The 22,535-nt window shown below is 37.8% G+C and overlaps 1 protein-coding gene across 2 annotated transcripts in view; it reads right to left on the reverse strand.

The window, feature by feature from the left end:
• The window catches only part of BANK1 (B cell scaffold protein with ankyrin repeats 1), a 308,779-nt gene that overhangs the window by 23,725 nt on the left and 262,519 nt on the right, over positions 1–22,535 (reverse strand). For both annotated transcript variants that reach the window (XM_043571701.1, XM_043571693.1), the window contains exons 9-11: positions 21,187–21,498; positions 16,123–16,419; positions 1,866–1,931 (exon numbers count right to left, since the gene is read on the reverse strand). In XM_043571701.1, coding sequence (XP_043427636.1) covers positions 1,866–1,931; positions 16,123–16,419; positions 21,187–21,498 — 675 coding nt within the window. The remainder of the gene's footprint in view (positions 1–1,865; positions 1,932–16,122; positions 16,420–21,186; positions 21,499–22,535) is intronic.

Here is a 22,535-nt window from a genome sequence, read left to right on the forward strand (position 1 = left end):
GTGGGGGGAGTCCTGATAGGAATAATCTCTACTTTGTTAATCCTGCAGGAACTGTTTGATTCTCCTTGTACAATGATCTCATATGGAGTTCTGCACTTATTTCTTGAGACAGGTATAAAGGTCCAGTGGAAGGATAGTGGTGACCTTAAAAAGAATAATCTTTTCCCTCATATTAGTGAATCACTAGAAATGGAAAGTGTCAAATACAGGGGTTTTTTTTGGCATATAAATTTGTAATCAGTATATCTATGGGTTCAGGGAGGACCAGAAATCCTGCTTTATTATGTGCTGCATTCAAGCATCATGTACTTAACTGGGAGAATGACCTAAGTACAACCTTGCTGCCATTGGAAATGCCACTTGAAGTGATGGATGAAGATCTCTCATTTAAGGACACACCTTTGTTTGGAAGACAATCCATGGCTGTCTTAGAAGCAGGTCCACTGAGGTTGTGTATTTTTTTAATGTTTATTAAATGTTTAAAGTTTACTAAAGTTTATTAAATTTTAATGTTTATTTATTTTTAATGTTTATTTAGTTTTGAGACATGGGGGAGAGGGGGCAGAGACAGAGGGAGCCAGAGGATCTGAAATGGGCTCTGTGCTGATAGCCCAGAGCCCAATGAGGAGCCTGAACTCATGAGCCATGAGATCATGACCTGAGCAGAGGTAACAACACACTTAACCGACTGAGCCACCCAGACACTCCAAGGTGGTGTATTTACCAGCTTGGTGGTGTTAGAAGTTGGTGCAGTCAGTGCCTAGCCATCTCTATGATGGCACAAAAGGAAACTGGCTAGGGGGGTGTTTAGTGGCTGCTGTGAGATAACCTCTTGATTTTATTTTAATGTCTCTCTCAATAATTCACTGGTAGCAATTTCAAGGCAGTGCTGTTTGGACTGAAGTTATTTTCGGATATTTATGACCATCCAGTCCATGGGACATACTAGCTGATCAAAACTGCTTATTACTGAATTAGTGATTAGTCTTTAACTATCCTGGGATTTCATGGTATAATAAGAAAATATCTGAAAAGGTTTAGAGAAAAATGGTTGGACAGAGGGTAAAAGCATCAGCACGTGCTCACTGGTGATCAGAGCCAGCCCCCTACATCTGTCACCTTTTACATTTCTCACTTTTGAACTTTAACCAAGCCCTTATTATCGGGGGGCCGGGGGAGGATCACAATAAATAACCCACTAGAGTTTCTCTTTTCAATAGGAACCACGGATGTCAGGGTAAACCGGAGGCAGCTGCCTCTTTGTAGAGCAAGAGGAAAATTTTTCCACTGTGTGTGATGTCTCTATAGCTTCAGTATTCAGCTCTTTTCTGCATGACAAGTACGTGTTTTCCAAAATGCTGGATCAAGTGCTGAAGGCAAGAGAATAGTGAGAAAAGGGCACCGTCTTTGAATGGAGTTCAGTGCAGAGTACAGACATCCCACGCTGGTTCCCTTCATTGCGGAATCAATCATCTGTCCGCCACTGCCCCCAATTTACGTTCCAGAGGCTACTCTCTCTAAAGGCCTATAAGAGCATGGTCTCCATGCATGTTAGAGGATTTGTCTTACTTGACCTTCCTAGAGCCCTGCTAACAACATCATCAACATCGCCACAAACATTCTCACAAGGCTGTTTCTTGCCTTTACAAATTACAATAATTTTCTTGTATTAATCTTATTATGGCAAAATTATATTTGGGCAAGACACTAATTTAAGAGTAAAACTCATCAGGCACACAGTTATTATTACTATTGTTTGTTTTACAATTATTTACTTCTATCCTCGGAGACTTTATTCAATATTCATAAGGCTTCTTTAGATCTTACTTAGAGATTATTAAATAAACTGAAGCTCATGTGAATACCTTGTCTCTTAGGACCGTGGAACCTGTCGCCATCAGATTGTTTTCTGGCTGTCTTTTGTTGAAACACTGTAAAAAAAAAATAGCACATAATATTTATAGAACACAAACATAAAAAAGAACAGAGCGTGGAATTCTCCAGGAAACCAGAACACGATACATCATTTTCCTTAGCAGCAATTCTTGGATTGTATTATTTTGAGTAGGAGGATTATTAAATTTACAATTTTCTCATTTGTGCAGCTTATCAGTCATTTCAGAAAGCATTTTCTTTAGGCAGAATAGTGCAATGCTGATGGAACACCTCGTTAAACTACTTAAATCAAGACATGATTCCATTTTGATATCAGGTAAAGATAAAAGGTGCGGTGTGCTAAAAATGATAAATGTTAAAATCACATGAGAAATCCCATTTGCACAGAAATTACTCATGCTGACTTTTGGTGATAAGCAAGGATAATGACTGTTTCTTCTTAAACAGATGAAAAGACTGCTGTATCTCACAGATGTAATAATAAAAAAAGACACTTTATTCTTGCATCACCTAGCTAGACCTCAGATATTAAAGCGGCTTATTCGAATTACTTCATTATCTGAAAAGTGCTTTGTTCTCGTTTATTATTTCTCACACGAAATTCCATGAGACAAGTCAGCATTACTCACCTCATTTTGCAGAGAAAGATAAAATTGATTGTTTAATATTTATTGAGCACCCACAAAGTTCCGTATAACTCTGGCATTTGTTAGTGAAAAAGCCTATACCCTTTACAACTTGACTTTAGAAAATTGAACATCCCAGGGTTCGTTCCATTTATTTTTTATGGGGAGTCTGAATTACAGGGTCTGGGAACTGCAAGAGGACTTGGAAATTTACACCAACCTCATATGTTTAAAGATGAGGGAAGGGGAAGTTTTACTAACTCGTAAAAGGGCTAAGTAATTTTACAATAATCCCAGAACTGTTGTTAGTAGAAATGTGATTTAGAGCCTCAAGCCTTTAACTGCAATCTATTGCTTGGTTCTCCATAACACTGCTGTCTCTTCTCTTCCATAACTATTTCCCTTTAAAGATAAAGAAGGAGCTGGAGGGAGGGGATTCAAAGGAACCTTTGAGCATTTCCGACACACTGTGCCTCTCGTTCTTATTGGCAGGTCATCAGGATTTCCTGGGACAATGGAGCTGAGGCAAGTGACAGTGGGAGTGGTCCAGCTGGACAGTGCTTGACCACTCTGGTTGGAAGATGCATCCCAGGTGTTGTTTTATATCCTTATCTTTTTTTTTTTTATTTTTAATGTTTATTTTTGAGAGAGAGACACACACAGAGTGCGAGTGGGGGTGGGGCACAGAGAGAGAGGGAGACACAGAATCTGAAGCAGGTTCCAGGCTCTGAGCTGTCAGCACAGAGCTGGATGCAGGGCTCGAACCCATGAACCGTGAGATCATGACATAAGCGGAAGTTGGCGCTTAACCAAGTGAGCCACCCAGGTGCCCCGGTTTTAATATTCTTTAAGCCAATCTATTCTCAAGGTCATACCTGCATTTAATCCACACCAAAATTCATACCACACCAAAAAGCATTTTTTAAGCATATATCGTTTGCCAGCTATTGTCAAGAGAAAGACTATTCAGCTCTACTATCCTCTTTCAAAGAGGAAAAGCAAATATATTTTCAAAGCATGATGTGTTTAAGAAAAATTATACACATATAATAACATTTCTGGTTGAAAACCAATTTTCTGCCTTGTTAGGATTTGGAAAACATGCTAAGTATAACTTAATGGCAAGTTCTGGGTTTGTGGTTTATATTTTTCCTTAAATATAATGATGGATATATGGTGTGTGAATATATTTTAGGATATTAGAAAAATTTTTACAAGTGATGCTTGATTTTTTTCCCATTGGCTAGTTCTAAAAAGTCTTGCAAAAATGAAACACTTTTGAAATTTTAATAACAGGCAGAGTCTTTGTGATTTTTTTAGCCAATATTGTGAAGATAGTAACTAAAACTGTCTAAGACAAAGGAGCTGTAGTATGGCATCATTAATATGGAAAATAATCTGAATCCAAGGATAAGTTCAGACAACAAATTCTCCAAATAAAAAGTACATTAATTGATCAGTTTTAACAATTCTGCTGAATTTTAGAGCTACAGAGTACTTGGGCATGGAATTCGTTTTTCCAGAGTTTTGGCATTAATTGCTACATCCTCTATGTTGTTCTGCTGACAACAGATGCCTGGCGTTTGTGAACTATCGTAAACGTTACACTCTCTCTGAGTTTCTAGTCTAAGAATTATAAAGAGCATATTTATTTATTGTTGAGATTTCACCAGGGCTTACAGTTGGGAGAGCCAGGGATCTGAGGGAAGGTTGGAAGGGGAGTAGGGTGTCTGAGCAGGATGGTTATCAAAGTGCTGATAACAGAACTTTTTAAAAGCAGGGTGTATGTCACACCCCACAGTACAAAGGCCCTTTCTACCTGGATAATCTCCTTTGCAATTCCCTTTTAAGTCACCTCCAGCTGCACCCATTTCAACTGGTCCCTTCCTACCACCTACAGACAAGCCTCAGTTCCTTACAGAGACTCACTTAGCAATTAGCACTTTGCCAAACACACCATTTTCTCATTGCTGTGGAAGATAGGAGGTGTTTTTGAATATGAGGTCATCTTGGAAAAAGGCCTACATTAACTCGTTTCTTGAAGAAAGAGCTAGTCCATCAAAACGATCACTGACTCAAACATGCATCACAAGGAAACATACTCTGTTAGTTTAAGGACAAGAATTCGTGAACCTTTCTTTTTTTACAGTTAATATTAGCTAAAACATTCTAAATTTACCAGTAAAGCCTTTGTTCTAAAAAGCTTTACACGTTTTTTTTGTTTACCATGTTCACTCACGCAAACCTTTATTTATAAGAGGTAAATACACAATCCATGGTATCGTGAGAATTGAACATTGGGTCATGGGTCACTCAGCGTTCTATATGAAAGTACATATTTTTGTACAAGATTTGTGGTGAATAACACGAGAGTCTGTTGTAAATATACAGAAATTGAAAAACAAAAAACAAAAACCACATCCTGTATGCCAGAATGTTAACCAATTTGGCACAGTGAAAGGGGCATAGTTTTGTCTTAATGCTAATAATATGTGTGACATGGGGAAATGGCTTTCTCCTCCTGAGCCTTTATTTCATTGCTGATAAAGGCAGAGTTCAGACAGATGATCTCTGATGTCTCACTCAACTCTGACATTCTAAGATGCTACCAATTCTTATTTCCCAAATCATTCTAGGCCCATGCATCCTGAATAAATTCTTAAGTATGAATTTAAATAGGAGGCTCTGTTTTGAGGAAGAGATTATGTGTCTCAAGGCCTTAGAGTAATAGAAAACCTAGACAGTTAAATCACAGACCAAGGCTATTTTTTAAATAATATATGGAGGTGATCCTGTCCTTATGTGTTTGAATTCTTAGAGGGTACATTTTTTTTTTTACCATATTTTACTGCATCAATGTTCAAAAAAAATGCTATTAAGGCAATTCTGACATACATCAACTTTGATGACTCTACCCCAGTGAAATCTCATTTTTCTTTCCTACCTAAAATTGGAACTTGAGAAGAAAGGAAAATGACTACATTATTAGTAGTTGTCACCACCTTTAAACATTAAAAAAAGTTCATAGAGAAAGAAAAACAATTTTTGAGGTTCAAAATAATCTCAAACAATGCAAATGTCCCAAATACCACCTCCATTTATTTTAAATATTGGAGGAACAACTTCTATAAAATTTTCTCAAGAATAGAAATGACACTAAATGGAGAAAATTAGCATAGTATTAAATATTCAAAACATTAAGCAAAGTAGAACTATCAGAAGAACAGAGGAGGAGGAGAAGGTGAAATGTAACGAATTCATTGGCACTATCTGTCTTCCCAGGTTGCTTCTGTAAGAACATTCTTCATGTCACCTTCATTTGTGGCCTGTTTCAAACAAAGGGACCCTTCCAAAGCCACTCTCCTAAAACATCTGACAAAACTTATTTGGAATTACTTTGTAAGTGGCTAAGGTAATGCAAAGTCTGTGCAATAGCCAAACGCGTTCATAAAGATGTGACTTACGCACAACAAACCCCTTGATATTCCATGCCTGTTAGTGCAACATAAAATGTTTAGAGCTCTCACTGAAGATTATTCCTGAAACTAGAGACTTGATATAAAAAATATGCAGACTTGTATTGTGCTCTGGGTTCTCAGGGAATGTCACTGCACAGGTAGCAGCAGTGTGTTTATTATTCATTCAACAACGTTTCAATAGGTTGCTACTGTGTAATCAACTACAGTGCTAGGTCCTGAAGATGCAAAGGCAAATAAGATCCAGTCATAGTTTCTATTCTGTCCTCCATTTTGATGTATTCATTTAAGCAAAGGTCAAAGGTGTCATTAGTACCTACTGAGGAGAGGGGATAGAAATGAGAATCAAGGAGGTCAGTGAGGGTGGTCATTTGATCCCCTTAGCCTTACTCTTCCCACCTTGTTACCTCAACTTTACACCCTGGGAAAGTTAATCACAAAAAGGTAGAATGACTATAAACAACCCCCTTGTCTAACCAGCAAAAACAAGTTAGCAGAACGTTCTAATCCAATAAGTAGTCAAGTTGGCTAATCAAACTGAAGCTCAGAGGAGAGATATAGCTTCTTTGCAAATTGACCAAGATGGATCGAGCACTCGAATTGGCTTAAAACCACCATTTCATTCAGCTAGCAATAGCTACAGGTTATTAATTTGAACAAATTTATCAAACACAGGTCACTACATTTGACTAGGCACATTAGGGTGGGAATGGCTACAGAGAGTCACATCAGCCACATACTATGAAGGTCTTCCACACAAAAGCAATTTATGGCCTGGGAGATGTATATAGTCCGGAGTTCCGACCTGTTTTAACAGGAGAATCTGCAAATGGTCAACCAGCACACAGGAGGTCACCGAGGTCAACCAGCACACAGGAGGCTTACTTCTGAGATTGGTAGAGAAGGAAAGTTGGAAATCACATAACTATCAGATGGAAGATGGCATAAATATTCTAATTCAATGGCAATATCAATTTTCTCCTAAGGAGAAAGCATGAATTGTCTTTCCAATTTGTAATGGAAACTAAGTCTAATAGGCATGTTCCCATAAAAATCTTCTCCCAAACTAGGAAATATTACTATAAATTATTTTTTTCTATTTCTAAGGAATTTAATTTTTACTAGAGTTGAATGCAAACTGTTTTTATTTGCATATTTATTCCTTTTGATGCAAATAAGATAATTTCTATTCTAGAAATGTTTCTTATCCAGAAAGTTGAGACATTCAGAGGGAGAGAGAGCAGTTGGTTTGTGGAATTCTGTGTAATTAGAGCTTGAGGCCATTGCAATGAGTTTACTAGCAAGATCTCCAACCCACCACCGAGCAGGCAGATCCTTCTTCCTCCTGTTACCAGGCTGCTTGCATAGCACTAATCTGGGGGTTTGTCTCCTCCCATATGATTTCATTTGGGTTCACTGCCTAATTTTTTTTTTTTTGACCATTTGTATTCAATAATGATACAAGAGAAGACATTACTCTAGTAACATCCTTAGGAATTTATCTTTGTTTTGCAGAGAAGTGCTTTGGGTTGTTGAGAAGCCACTATAATACTTTAGAAATTATGATGAGTTCACCTTTTGGTTCAAGCTTGGTGATTGCCAGAAATAACTTCTCTGGCCTCTCTTTTTATACCTATATGAGGAAATGTTGCTATCTTAGGAGGTAACCAATAGGATCTGGTCACACTCACTTTGAACAGGCATTAAATGCTAATTCCGCTCTTAAGACTCAGACTAGAGAAATGCAGACTGAAAATTCTAAGAGGACGGGGCTGTCCCATTTGTGCAATGTGGTGTTCATTATGGATAGTTAATAAACAACTTGGAAAAGTCATGCAAGATGAGATATTGGCATATGAAACCCAAGGTAAAAAGCCAAAGGTATATCACCTGCAAAGAGCTGACCCTGTCTCACCTCTGTGTCTACAGAATACCCTTCATCCAGCGATTACCATTTTTGCATCCTACTTTGTGCTGGCTACTATGCATGTGTTGTTTCAATTCCCATGAAAACCCTATGAAGGAGGTTTTAGCATTCTTTTTTTTTTTCACCAAATGAAACAAGGTGATATAACTTGCACAAAGTCACACAGCTTTTTTTTTTTTTGGGACAGAGAGAGACAGAGCATGAACGGGGAGGGGCAGAGAGAGAGGGAGACACAGAATCGGAAACAGGCTCCAGGCTCTGAGCCATCAACCCAGAGCCTGACGCGGGGCTCGAACTCACGGACCGCGAGATCGTGACCTGGCTGAAGTCGGATGCTTAACCGACTGCGCCACCCAGGCGCCCCTCACACAGCTTTTAAGTGGCTAAGTCATGATTCTACTTCCGTTTCATCTAGTTTCACAATCTTCATGAATTTCACTCTACCATGCTTCTGGTCCCTCAGAGGATGCTCTTCTCAGTGTGCCAATTTTCTCATTTTTTCTCCACCTACTACACATTTAGAGGGAAAAAGATGCACACACTCAAAATGCTGATGAAAAATATTGTGCATTTACGAAATCTAAAGAAAAAAAGACAATTTGTGTGGATAGCTATTCGGCATCTATGATTTTATGTTCAAACGGCCCTTCCCTGAAGTATTCCGATGTTTACTTTGTCTCAACAATGGAAACAATCCATTACATGGTTTCTCAACCTTGGCACCGTGGACATTTTGGACTGACTAATTCTTTGTGATGGGGCCTTTCCTGTGCTCTATAAGTATTAGGTATAGTGGCATCTCTGGCCTTTACCCACTAGTTATTAGTACTGTCCCAAGGGTGACAACTGAAAGTGTACCTAAACACTGCCAAATGTCTTCTGGGAGGCAAATCCCCACCAGTTACAAACTACTCTTCTAGGTCAATTAAACTTCTTACTAAAGAGATATTTAATAGAGTCTCTATAAGCATCAAAAGTTAAGGGGAAAAAGGCCAGATTTCATCCTGCTGTTGAATGAAAATCTAAGTGCTTGACAATATTTGCATTTTTTTTCACATGTAATATAAACCTTTTCATGTCAATTCACACCGTAGTTGATTTCTGCCTCTTTCTCCATTCACTAACATACAGGAATTGAATTTCTGAAGAGGAGGCTGGAAGAGCGCCTCATTATTATGCCAACACTCTTAGCAGATGTTTAGCAAAGCCCTTCTTAGGTTTCATTCAATGTTTCTGTGATGCGTCACTGTGAGAAGGATGGAAAGAACAAATCAAAACACCTGGGTTACACAGGCAGGCTCGATTCCCTCTGAAGGACAGTGTGAGCACAGGTTTGAACAACTGTTCCTTTGCAGAGCTCTACCAGCACCCTGTCAAGGAAAGGGGAGAGGCAGAGAATCACAGGGGCATACAGGGGCACTGGGCTTACAAACAGAATGATAAATATGTCCCTCTGTCCTGAGAGTGCCTGTGATATACATATGAAGTCCTGGAGCTAAATGGCTTGGACAAGGTCACCAAGCCAGTGAGTAGGATCCAAGGCACTTGACGTAAGGCCTACTTTAATCCACTTGACCACATTTCTTCACTAATGAGAACAGAGACCATTCTGTTCTCTCACATACACAATGAATGATATGGATTAATTTTCCTAAGAGAGTCTACAAGGTCTTTTTTTCTGTTTGCATTTCAATTACATTGTATGTGATCAATTTCAAGTACAAATGAATTGCAAGTGGAAAATTTCTGAGAGCAACTGAGTTGCACTTGACATTTTGGGGTCCCAGTAGCTGAGTAGCTCTCAGAAAGGTCACATACAACTGTGTTGCTCTGCAAAATGCCAAGGGCAACTCAGTGGCAATTGAAAATTGAAAGGGAAATTACATTCTACCCCAAATCAGCAGCATAGACTCTGAAGAAGGATCTTGGTTCTATGAACTGTGTGATGGGAAAATGGGAAATTGTCCATTGATGTTGAAAAATTTTCCCCCAATAGGCAGTCATCTCTTTGCATGATTTATAGCTATAGTTTTACTACCAATCTATATACACTATGCACAGCGTTCATTTTCCTTCCTTGATTAGTCTTAAATCAAGAATTCTGTCATTAAGGAGGACTGTGAATCCATATTAATTCCTCCATATTCTCGAAGCTTAATGAACCTGATCCTCTGCCATATTATGTGGAGAAAAAGATGGAGAGAACGCAGATCTGAGCACACAGATTTCAAAAACTTTTCATTTAAGAAAGATGAGTTAGTCTTTTTGTGGTTGTTCACACAAAGTAGGTTTAGTATAACAGTCAAGGAATGGAAAAAATCAGAAACATATCTCTTAATAAAATGAACCACGGGTTCGGTTTTGCATTAATAAGTTACATTTCCAGGGGCAGGAGACGGTGGTGATGGTTGAAATAGAGCTTCTCTCTGACACGTTATGCTGTGTGAAGCGGTTAGAATGCTTAATTCTAAATAGGAGAACTTCACAGCCGTCGTATTTCAAACATAGGATGGTTCAACTGTCAAGACAAATATAGTATGATTTCATTCATATGTGGAATCTAAAAAAAATGAATAAACAAACAAACAAAAAGCAGAATCAGACCTATAAACACAGAGAACAAACTGATGGTTGCCAGAGGGAGGAGATGTGTGGGGAGGGGCCAAATGGGTGAAGGGGAGAGGGAGAGACCAGCTTCCAGTTATGGATGAATAAGTCATGGGGACGAAAGACACAGCATGGGGAATACAGTCAATGGTATTGTAATAGCACTGCATCGTGACAAATGGTGAACACAACATAATGTATAAAGAAGCCGAATCACTATGTTGTACACCTGAAACTAACATAGCCTTGAGTGTCCACTACACTAAAGCAAACAAAACAAACAAAAACAAACCATAAGATGGTTTAAAACAAAAGAAATTCTGGAATTAGTAGATTGATATATTATTCTGACCATCCTCCAGAGTGTTAATAAAGTGTCCTAATGAACCACACTGATGTGGTTTTGGTCACTTTTATCATTTATTCATCTTTGTTTTTATTCAATTAATATTCATCAATTATTCATAGTTTCTACTATGAATTCAGCACTAAGCTTGGCACCAAAGATACAAGGATGGGCAAAACCAGAAAAGATTGGTCTTTCTTCATGGATCTTATGGGTCAGAAGCAGGAAATAAATATTAACAAATAATCCAGAAATAAATCGATCAGTAAAGGAAATTTGTGGTGTCCTGTGAGCAGGCATGGGGACCAGGCTGATTTGGGTCCAAATCCTACATCTTCTTCTTCCTAATTTTATTATCATGGGCAAGACACTGGAACTCACCAAACATCAGTTTCGTCATCTATAAAATGAGGCTATTAATGCCAACCATGTAGGATTGTCCCGTGAATTAGAAATTATCATGGTAAGGTTGTCTAATAATAATTGTTATAATGAGTAGACTGAGCCAATTTATCCCTTTAGAGGACAGGATAACTCCCCTCAGCTCCCCTTCTCTGTCTCTAATAGCTTTCTTACCCTCTGATTCTACCAGAATCCAGGAAGCACACACTTTTCCTATAATTTAAAGTTAGTTTATCAAAGTCATTGTCTGCCCAGAAACTGAGGGAAGACAAAGTAGAATTGCTTTTAATTATGATCTATTGAGTGTATGTCACATACCAAATATTGTGCTGGGTAATTATTGTTAATTTTATCTCCCTTAAAGATTACAACAATCTTTGAGGTAGATATTATTTTTACCCCAAACTTACAATGAGGAAATTGAATCTCAGATATATGACATTATTTGTTTAGATAACATCGGCTGAATCTCAATACTTTCTGCAAAGGTGTAATGGGGAAACTCCGTTTTCCTCCTGTGTCTTTTATGTGTGTCTCCTTTTCTTTCACAGTTCTGCCACACTCATAACTCTCAACTTCATTTATGGTCACCAAACATGCGGAGTTTTTCCCCCATCAAGCAATTTATGACACCAGTTGAGTGTCCTACAATTTAACTCAATTCTGATACTATCTACCTGGTGATAGTGTCAGATCTCACAGTATGAGGGCTCAGTTCCACAAGACTGCTTCTACTCTACTTCAGATGCCAATCATTAGTAGTAGATTCCTAGGTTATCCATAGCTTCTGTCTAATTTGGCTACAAATTGGAGATTCCCATGATTCCCTCTTCAGGTTCAATTAATTTGTTAGGGTGGCTCACAGACTTCATAAAAACATTTACTTACATTTTCCAATATATTAAAGGATATGATAAAGGGTACAGGTGAATAGCTAGATGAAAAAATCCATAGGGCAAAGTCTGGGAGGATCCCAAGTGTAGGAGCTTCTGTTCCCATCAAGTAGGGATGTATCACCCTTCCTGTGTGGATTTGTTTGCCAACATGGAGTCTCTGGGAATCTCCTACTAGTAGGATTTTATGGAGACTTCTTCACATAGGCACAATTGATCAAGAAGTCGATTTTCAGCCCTTCGCCCTTCTCCAGAAAATGGGGGACTGGGGCTGAAGATTCCTTGCTGCTAATCATGACTTGGTGTATTTAATGCCTAGTCCTCATCCAGGAGCCCATTCAGGGTTTCCTCTTTAGAGCAAAAAACACTCCTGCCATCCAGGAAATAACTTGAGGAAATTACAAGGTTTCAGGAGTCCTGTGCCAGGAATTGGGGGGTGGACATAAACATACATATTTTCTATTATCTCACAAAAGCCAACATAATTTTACTGTATCTCTCTGGTTTATCTGCCTAGTTTCCTTGCTGGTACTTTCTTGAATTTCTGAAATAGTAAGTTAGGATTGTGCACCCTGAATTCTTCTTCCATCTCCTATTCTACACCCTTCTCTTTGGCTATGTTAACACACTCTGTATGTGCCAACATTCTGCTACTACTTCTGTGCTCTGGCAAGAATTGGGGTAAATTAATGTTCTTCTAATTGAATGGGTGGCTTTCTGGGAAATGATGGCAATTTTATTTAATAGAGCTGCCTGAGCTATGGAAAAAAAAAGCAAAGATGTGATGAAAGACTCTTACCCTGTGAAATGCAAAGAACATCAAGAAAGAATTAGCTGATGAGGCAATGTTTTCCTAACGTGGGAACCGAATGATCAACAATCAATAGCATAAAAGGAAGAGGCAAGCAAGTGTGTCTCAGTGAAAGAGGAAAGGAAGAAATAATGGAAAGGAACTGTGGTGATCTCATTTACAGTTCATATTTTGCTACTGATTTGGGATATGGGGTAAAAACCATATATGCTTTTATATACTTAAGTGCAAAAAAATATGAAAACAAAAACCCCACATATTGTAACCCTGGTACCTGTCTTCATAAAACTCAAATAGAGTGAGAACAAACCACATTGTATAATTGAAGTAGAGAGATTTCTTATAAAGATTGAAGGGTGTCAAACTTGAAATAGGTGAGATAAATAGTTTCAAAAATTTCTTAGAAACTCAAGATTTCTAAGATTCTTTAAAGTTTCTGTGTGTGTGTGTGTGGGTATGTGTGTGTGTGTATGACAAATTGTACCATTGTCTTGTAGGGAATTAATTAATACACAGAAAGATTTTATCATCTGGTACTCAATACATCTTTATGTAATTAATGAATAAATGAACCAGGAGAAAAATCATCTCAGTTATCTTATTTAATGTGGGATAAACTAAAGGTCTAAAGCAATCATAGCTCCAAAGTCCTTCTCCAATGAACTGAGGCAATCATCCATGATGGAAGGTTTATTCTTTGGAGAAACCGAACAAAAGTAGTTCTGGCCATGGACACGAGGCACAGTGGGTCACAAGAGTTACACACTGGGCTGAACACAGGGAGAACAAGTTGAATTATGCATTCTAAATAGTGAAATTTCCCAGTTTCCTTCCCACACTTCATCTCAGACTTCTGGCAACCAGACATATAAAGTAGGTTGGAGTTTTGGACTTTATTCTAGGAAAACTGAAAAGGATAGAAAAATAGATCTATATAAACTAACATTGTGGGTAGGTAATTCAATGAAAAAGTTGTTTATCTCCCCTTCTAATGCAGTCCACAAATTAATAAGTAGAGTTTCCATTTAGGTTTTTGGAGCTTCATAAAAGCACAGTTAAGATATTTGATGGATGTATCAAGCATTCCAGATAGCACAAAAAGCAAACAAAGGTAATAGAGATAATATGAAAACTACAGAAAAATTAAAATCACAAAAATTTTAAAAATCAAATCAGAACAAAATAAAAGAAAACAGTAACAAAGGTATTGAATTCCACTGCCCTCACCACTTCCAAAGAAAGAGAAAATAAATATACAAAAATAACAAATTGAGAACAAGAAATGCATGTTCATACAAGGTACTGATACGTAGAGGTCATCTCTTAGACACTATGGAGTTGTGCAGTACACCCAACCAAACAGAAAATGAGAATATGACAGCCAATAAAAGAATGGGAAGATAAAATGCAAAAAGTAGAACATCGCAACATGGGAGTCTCTACCTGTGGTCCTGAGAACACCCCAAGGAATGGGATATAGAAGACGATGTACCTCTTCAGAAACTTCTAGAATAAAACTAAATTCTTGTGTTGAGCTGTGTCTATTTTCTTTCTTTAAAAAAAAATTTAGTGGTGGGGCGCCTGGGAGGCTCAGTCGGTTGGGCATCCGACTTCGGCTCAGGTCATGATCTCACAGCTTGTGAGTTCACAGCTAAGAGCCTGGAGCCTGCTTCAGATTCTGTGTCTCCCTCGCTGTCTGCCCCTCCCCCACTCGTGCTCTGTCTCTCTCTCCCCTTCAAAAAAAAAATAAACATTAAAAAAAATTTTTTTAAAATATTTATTGGGAGGTAGTATCCTTGTCTAAGGCCTAGTAGTATTCTAGAGGTCACTATATTCGACAATCTAAGAATTTCTAATTGCACCTACTCCCTGACATAATAATTTAGATGATTGTTCCAGCTGACATTTTATTTTAGCTGACACATTTATTAATTTGTTATTTTCCAATTTGTAATAGTTTCTTGAACATTGTCAGCAGAACACTGTTGAGTAAGTACATTGTACACTGGTAATTAACTTTACACGTACTTGATAAATTTTCTTATACGAATTATATATTTCCCAATACATAATGCATAAGCAATGGAGTGGTTTTTTTGGAACATATTAAGCATAGATGAGTAACTTGTGCTTCTTTTCTGTAGGTTTGCGGTATATATTTAAATGTTCTGTTGGAGTACTTGGTTCGAATCGTTTGAATATATAATCTATTGCGTCTCAGCTTTAGTTATCCCTCAAACATTTTGTTTGTGTTCCATTCTGTTCAAAAATCTGTAATAAAGTGTCACATTGTACTCTAGGTATGTATTTGCATATCTGTCACTTAGGGACTCTTCCAGGATGAAGAAATTGTTTTATGCCATTTTCTCAGTCCCTAGGATGGTATTTTAGCCCAAAAAGGCACTCAGTCCATGTGCATACAATGAGCTGATAAATCAAAGTCATCTCGCAGACACTATGGATTCATGGAGTACATCCAACCAAACGGTATAGAAGAGTGCTGGAAAATAACAATAGAGTAAGTATACCTTGCTGAGGCTATAGATATACAAAAGCTCAACAATTTTTTAGTTTTTTTTTTTTAATTTAGATTCAACTGAGTAGAAAATGAAGAAGAAGAATTGGAGTCTAAAATGCAGTAGAAATTCTACGGCAGATTGTTGGGGTAAAAAATTAAGAGAGTAATTGGAGTTGCACATCTGAGATTCTAGTGTTCACAACTTTTTCAGTTTTTAAAGTTGTTTTAAGTGGAATTAGGAGCAAAAAGTAAAGTTGTGGTAAGAAGTACTTCCCTCTTTCTCTTGTATTGCACATTATTCATAGGAGGTGAGCTTTCCTCTTGCAGAATTATAGAAAAAGTTTCAAATAGAATTTCTGCACATAAGCTGTGGTTTCATGTCTTTGGGTAATCTGTCAAAACTATTCTTCTTAATGAAGAACTAGAAACCAGAACCCTATCGTTATTCTTATTCTCTTTATTCATTGTGTTTCTATATTTAAAAATGTGCCAGTAAAATTCACCTATGACTTGAAAAGAATATTTCATCCATGGGGTTTTTGACTCCACCAAAAAACAGGACAACTCCTCCCACCCTCAAAGCATTCACACACACACACACAAACAACAAAAAACATTACCTTGAGCTATGTAAGGTGTGGTTTCCTCTTTTGGAGGGATATTTGTGGGTCGAGGTGTAGGGGCAGGAGGTCTGTTTATTATAAAAGACCAACTCCCATTTTTTTTCTTTGTACTCATATTGGCCAATATCATGTCATAATCACTGTCTTCAATCTCAGCAAATGTATATGGGTCTTCCTCTTTCTCCTCTTCATTTTCTCTCCTTTCTTCTTTGGTCTCACCTCCTGTTTCCTGTCTTGCTCCGAGATCACACCAGTTTTGACTTCTTTCCATTTGGCCTTCCACCATTTTCCCTGCTTATGAAATATTTAGGTGGTGGTTACTCTTCTCTTACATGCAATATTACTGATGTCCTTCTGTCACTTTCTTGAAACTTCCCCCCTGAATAATTTGTACATTATCCTATAGATTTCTTTCCTTTTTTTTTTTAGTCTTTATTTATTTTTGAGACAGAGAGAGACAGAGCATGAACAGGGGAGGGGCAGAGAGAGAGGGAGACACAGAATGCGAAACAGGCTCCAGGCTCTGAGCTGTCAGCACAGAGCCCGACGCGGGGCTCGAACTCACGGACCGTGAGATCATGACCTGAGCCGAAGTCGGACACTTAACCGACCAAGCCACCCAGGCGCCCCTATCCTATAGATGTCAAAAAGAAGAGTGAACTGTATAATTTACTACCATTCTCCTGCAGTTTGTAATTGTTGCCTTTGTTTAAAAAAAAAAGTTTGTTAGAGGTGCCTGGCTGGCTCAGTCAGTAGAGCATGTGACTCTTGGTATCAGGGCTGTAAGGTCGAGTCCCACACTGGGTGTAGAGATTACTTAAAAATAAAATCTTACACCGTGTGAATTAATTGGAAGTAAAATAACAACTTAAAAAAAATAAAACATTTCACAACCAGAAAAAAAATCTTAAAAAAGTGTTTAAAACACATATTTCTTTGAAAACATATAAATAAGCATATAAATATATGCTGAATATAAGCACATAGTTTACAAGGGATTTAATACCAGAAAATTGAAGGACAAAACTAAGCCTCCAGTTCCAAATGCTTTGAAAACTTATTTTTCAAGCAGAATATGCTAAGATTTTTTTTTTCCATTTGAAGTCATTTTACCATTCATAGGGCTTGCACTGGGTATTTTGCCTAACATTCAATTTCTCTGAAAATGACAGGGGGGAAGAGCCAAACGTGCCATTACTCGCTTTCTTACAGTAAGTCTCACAGTGGTTTGACAAACTGAGTTTCAAAAATGTAACTCTTGATTTCTATAAGCCAGCATGAACCTCATTCTTAGATAAAGGACATTGAAAGTAGGGTTTGTGACATGATGGCATGGATAATCAAAGGCTTAAAGATTAATTCATATGAAAAGACTAATCTTTTATGGTTTTAAAACTCAGCAAAATCTTTACATATTTTTTAAGGAATGTATTAAAATATTTTAGTAGCAGTTATTTAGAAGACAAAGTATCACATTCTTTGGTTAATGAGTATGAAAATTTTTATTAATGAAAATTTTTATTAAAAGACTTAAAATTTTTGGGGCGCCTGGGTGGCGCAGTCGGTTAAGCGTCCGACTTCAGCCAGGTCACGATCTCGCAGGTCCGTGAGTTCGAGCCCCGCGTCGGGCTCTGGGCTGATGGCTCAGAGCCTGGAGCCTGTTTCCGATTCTGTGTCTCCCTCTCTCTCTGCCCCTTGCCCGTTCATGCTCTGTCTCTCTCTGTCCCAAAAATAAATAAACGTTGAAAAAAAAAATTAAAAAAAAAAGACTTAAAATTTTTTAATGTTTATTTTTGAGAGAAAGAGAGAGAGAAAGAGAGAGAGAGAGAGAAAATGGAGGAGGGACAGAGACAGAGGGACACAGAATCTGAAGCAGGCTCCAGGCTCTGAGCTGTCAGCACAGAGCCTGACATGGGTCTTGAACTCACGGACTGCAAGATCATAATTTGAGCCGAGATGCTCAACTGACTGAGCCACCCAGATGCCCCAAACATTAGACTATTGACAAATGTTTTGCTTAAAGCATTAATGAAAACAATAAAATGGAAAGAATTAAAGTTATTGACTTAAAAATCAATGCTTTTCTGGGTTGTTCTGAGAGATCATGCATGTGACCTAAGGGAGAACTACTCTCCTTCCTCTTTGGTGACAATCTGACCAAATGATTTCTGGGTTACTTATGGCTATTTTAGTGGAAAGATGTGGAAGCTAAGGAGAATGACAAGTTGTAGAACAAATAAAAATATATTATTTTCAGTAGTTCAGCAATTGTACGGGTAGGCTCATGATGAGAGGCCAAGATCCTTCCCCAACCAGTCTTAGATCCGATTGCTTCAATTAGTTTAAGCCAAGAAGTAATGCCTAATTGCCTACCACCAACTTCCAAATCTGCATGATTTTCCTTTCTCCTTATGAATAATATGGTACTAAGATTTTGACTTCATGACTTCTGTTTCACTGACAGCATAACAGGTGAAACCAGATTAAGTGTGTGGGAAACATTTTTACAGTGTTTCATTTTTAGCGGAATGTGTCAACTATCTTACTTTTATCAACCCATTTCCTGAGCTGTTAAACTCTTTGTTTCTCCACCCACCCTCCTTCCCAACTCTTTCTAAAGTTGGGCTTGTAGCAGAAATAATACATTTTTCTTTTTTATTTCCCTATGTATCCAATTCTACTTTTCACGTCAGAGCGGGGCCGTAGCATCCTCAATTCAAGTTGTGCATCAGGAAATAAAGATGAAACAAAATCACTCCTATCATTCTAATTTTTGAAAAAAACAATAGTAGCAGACTGTGTAACAAAGAGAAGAATCTTAAAAGCCGAGGAAACTGGTTTATAGAAGTATTTGACACAGTTTAATTACAGGCTTTTGGTCTTGGGTCTGAGTCAAAGAGGAATAGTGATTGTTGCCTTGCAAGTGTGTTCTGGAGAGAAAGAGGGACAATGTGTTCTTCATAAACTGACAAGTGTTCTATAGTGTTTTATATATTTTTTTTTTCCTCCAGCGAATATGTCCATAAATCCATCCTGGGGAATCTGATGCTTAGGATATGGGGAGGTGGCCCTTCCTCTTCGGTAATTTGAGGGCATAAGGAAACTCATCCCAGAAAACAATTCTGAAGGTATCACTAGCTAAAATCAAAGACTCCACACAAATTCCCTGGCAAAAAGAAAGAAATAAAGAAAGAAGGAAGGAAAGAAAGAAAGAAAGAAAGGAAGAGAAAAAAGAAAAAGAAAAAGTGGTAGCTTCCAGTATTATTTTCAAAGGCTGTAATCGAAGAACTTTAAGAAAAAATATTGACATGTTATTTTCCATTACTTCCAATATTAGCCCGATGAAAACATGTGGTCAAAACTAACACTGCATATCAAATGTAAAAGTATAAGGTTTTAAAATAAAAAGTGTGGATTTTGTTTTATTTTGCTTCTTGTATTTGGTACTTTTCAGAAGATATACTTGCCAACATTACACTTCTGGTATTAGAAATCTGGTGATTGCTCTCTGTAGTTTTAGGCCTTCTAACCAACATATGGCATATCAAAATTTACATTAGGGAAAACACAATTTATTATTAGCTCCTTTAAGAGATTTAACTTGATGGAAGACAAGTTTGTCTTCTTTACAATTTATGTTAATAATTACATAACATTATTCCTATCTGTAAAAAGTGAGAAAATATACAAGAATTTTATCGACAGGGTACTGCTTACCTATGTCTCTCTCCCCACCCCCAGTATTGATACACCTACCTCCCTGATCTATCACAACGGTCTCTCAGAGACCATTGGCACATAGTAGGCAATCAACACATATTTGTTGAATGAATGAAAGAATCAGAGGAGTGCCCATTAGGTTTTCCATACTTTCCATTAAGCAGGACTTTTCATCTCTGAGTACAGTGCATGACCTTAGTAAAGGTTTATGTTCATCAACTTGAACCTTTAGAGAGACGGGACCTTCAAGGATATAAATGCTAAATTTCATGGCTTCCAATTCACTTTTTGAAACAGTGTTTATTATACTTTATAGCCCTCTAGGATTCAACAGCTAAAGTACAATGGCAAACAGAGTTTTAATAATAGATATTTCTTTCACCTTATTAAAAGTTCATTGTAAGGACATTGTTTGAATTTGGAAAGTACGTGTAAAATAGTAATCAATAATGTCGGTGATCATTAGTGACTGTAAGAGTGAGCCTGGAGATAGAAGTCTGTTAGGCTGTTGAACATTCCAGCCAGAAAGCCCGATATGGAAGCTCGTGTCGATACTACCCACACCGCCCCCGTCCTCCCCCCGACTCCTGCCCCCATTACACATGGTAAATCTTGTATCTGGGAACAAATGCAATCACAGCCATTTAACTGTTCTTCCACGTTAGCAATATATTTAGTGTTCTTAGGCTTTGGTCTCAGTGCAGTGTGAGAAACCCTTTACCACTTGCTTCCCCTGCAGCTACCAACTGAGTGACGTGCCCAAGGTCATTTTCAAATCTGTGAAACGTTAGCCTTTTCCTTTGCCAGATGACTTTTTTTTTTTTTAAAGGAAAGTTGTCATTTAGTTTTCCACATGATGCTTGAGGTTCATTTTACGTGAAGGAGTACAGACTCCTTCCAAGTTTTATTTCTCTACTTGAAGCTTTGTAATGAGACTGCTCTGAAAGAAAGGAAGGGAGGGAAGGAGGAAGGAAAGGTGGTAGGAAAGGGAGAATAGAGAGAAAGAAAGAAAGAAGAAAGAAGAAAGAAAGAAAGAAAGAAAGAAAAAGAGACAGAGGGACAGAGGAAGGAAGGAAGGAAAGAAGGAAAGAAGGAAGGAAGAAAAGAAAAGAAGGAAAGAAGAAGAAAGAAAGAGAGAGAGAGGGAGGGAGGGGGGAGGAAGAAAGGGAAAGTGAATGAATGGCAGGTATCTATCGCCTAATTTCTGAGGCCTTAAAGGAACAGCAAGAAAGTTGTTCTTGGGTTTAAAAGCTGATCTTCCCCGTACAGATTTGCCACTGCACTATATGCTATGGAAGCCCGTCAAACTTTTGTTGTTGTTGTTTTAACCCTTAAACTTACCCTGCAATGTGCAGTGAGGTTTTTCCAGTGGGAAGGCAGCAGCTACAGGTCGTGGAGGGGGGGGAGGTGGTCTGTTGCTGACGAGTGGCTCTCGTGAAGTATGTTCTGGATTGTCTCCAGGAACGAACACATAGAAGTCATCATCATACTGGTTCGCAGAAGTGCCAACCCCAACCTCTGCTAGGCTGTGCTCGGCCTCTGTGCTCGATTCACCCTCTTTATCTTCCTTTGCCAGTTCATCTGCCTCAGCTCCTTCTGCCCACTGCCTGTATGTCTGTCCACCTTCAGGATGAAATGCTGGGGTCTGTATGGCTGTTTATGATGAAGACAGTAGATTTCATTTAAACACACCATCTGGAGGCATTTCATATTTTCTAATTTCATACAGAAGTGATAGTACTGCTAATAAAACTTTTATGATCTGATACAGTGGAAAGCTGACAAATGCATAATTTTAGCGAACAGTCATTCTTGGGCTTTTAAAATACCAAACGAACAGTTAAAGCTTCCTTATATCTTGCTACCTCACAATACGACGCACTCATACATACAATAACACTTGGATTCTCTAGAGTTATTGTTTGAGCAGATTCATATATGACTGCATGACTGCATTTTTATTAGAAAACAGCATAACTGACCTAAGAAGTGATAAGTAAGTTATGGAAAAGCTAAATTCAAGGAAAAATGATAAACCTTAACTGGCTTGTAAATAATGCAATAAAAGTGACTCTGTCCTCTTACTTAGTGACTATTTTAATATATAATTATCACCAGATTATATCTTAACTCTTGAAAACATTACTTGAGGAAAGTGTTATTTTTTGGTGGAGAAGCATCCAAATCACCAATGGTAGGTAAATCTAAGATTCAGTTCTGTCATCTATGAAATATATCCTATCCTGAAACTTAACCAAATAATCCAAATTCCCTCCATCCTAAGAATCATGATTCCATCATTTGTTTTTATAACGTACACAATAAATACCCAGGAAGAAAACTGAAAAAAGATACTATAAGGCAGTAACTTCAAATCTTAAGACTTTGTTGTTTAAATTTTCATAAAAATTCCGCTTTAAATAAAGGATTCACAAAACTTTAAGACAGCCTTGGAATCTCTAGATTGGAAGGAATATGTGAATTACTGTCATTGTCAGTGCAATAGACAAGCAAATGACTGTTGTTTTGGTGTTGCTAAGCTGAAATACAGCTAAAGAAGCCAATTGGCAGAGTATGGAGAAAAAGGCCTTTTTATTTATTTATTTATTTATTTATTTATTTATTTTTTTAAACAACAAAGAGTTATGCTGTAGAAACTTTTCAGTTATGGGAGAAAATCAGTCACGAAG

The sequence above is a fragment of the Prionailurus bengalensis genome, chromosome B1, assembly GCF_016509475.1.
Source record: "Prionailurus bengalensis isolate Pbe53 chromosome B1, Fcat_Pben_1.1_paternal_pri, whole genome shotgun sequence".
In the NCBI taxonomy this organism is placed as follows: domain Eukaryota; kingdom Metazoa; phylum Chordata; class Mammalia; order Carnivora; family Felidae; genus Prionailurus; species Prionailurus bengalensis.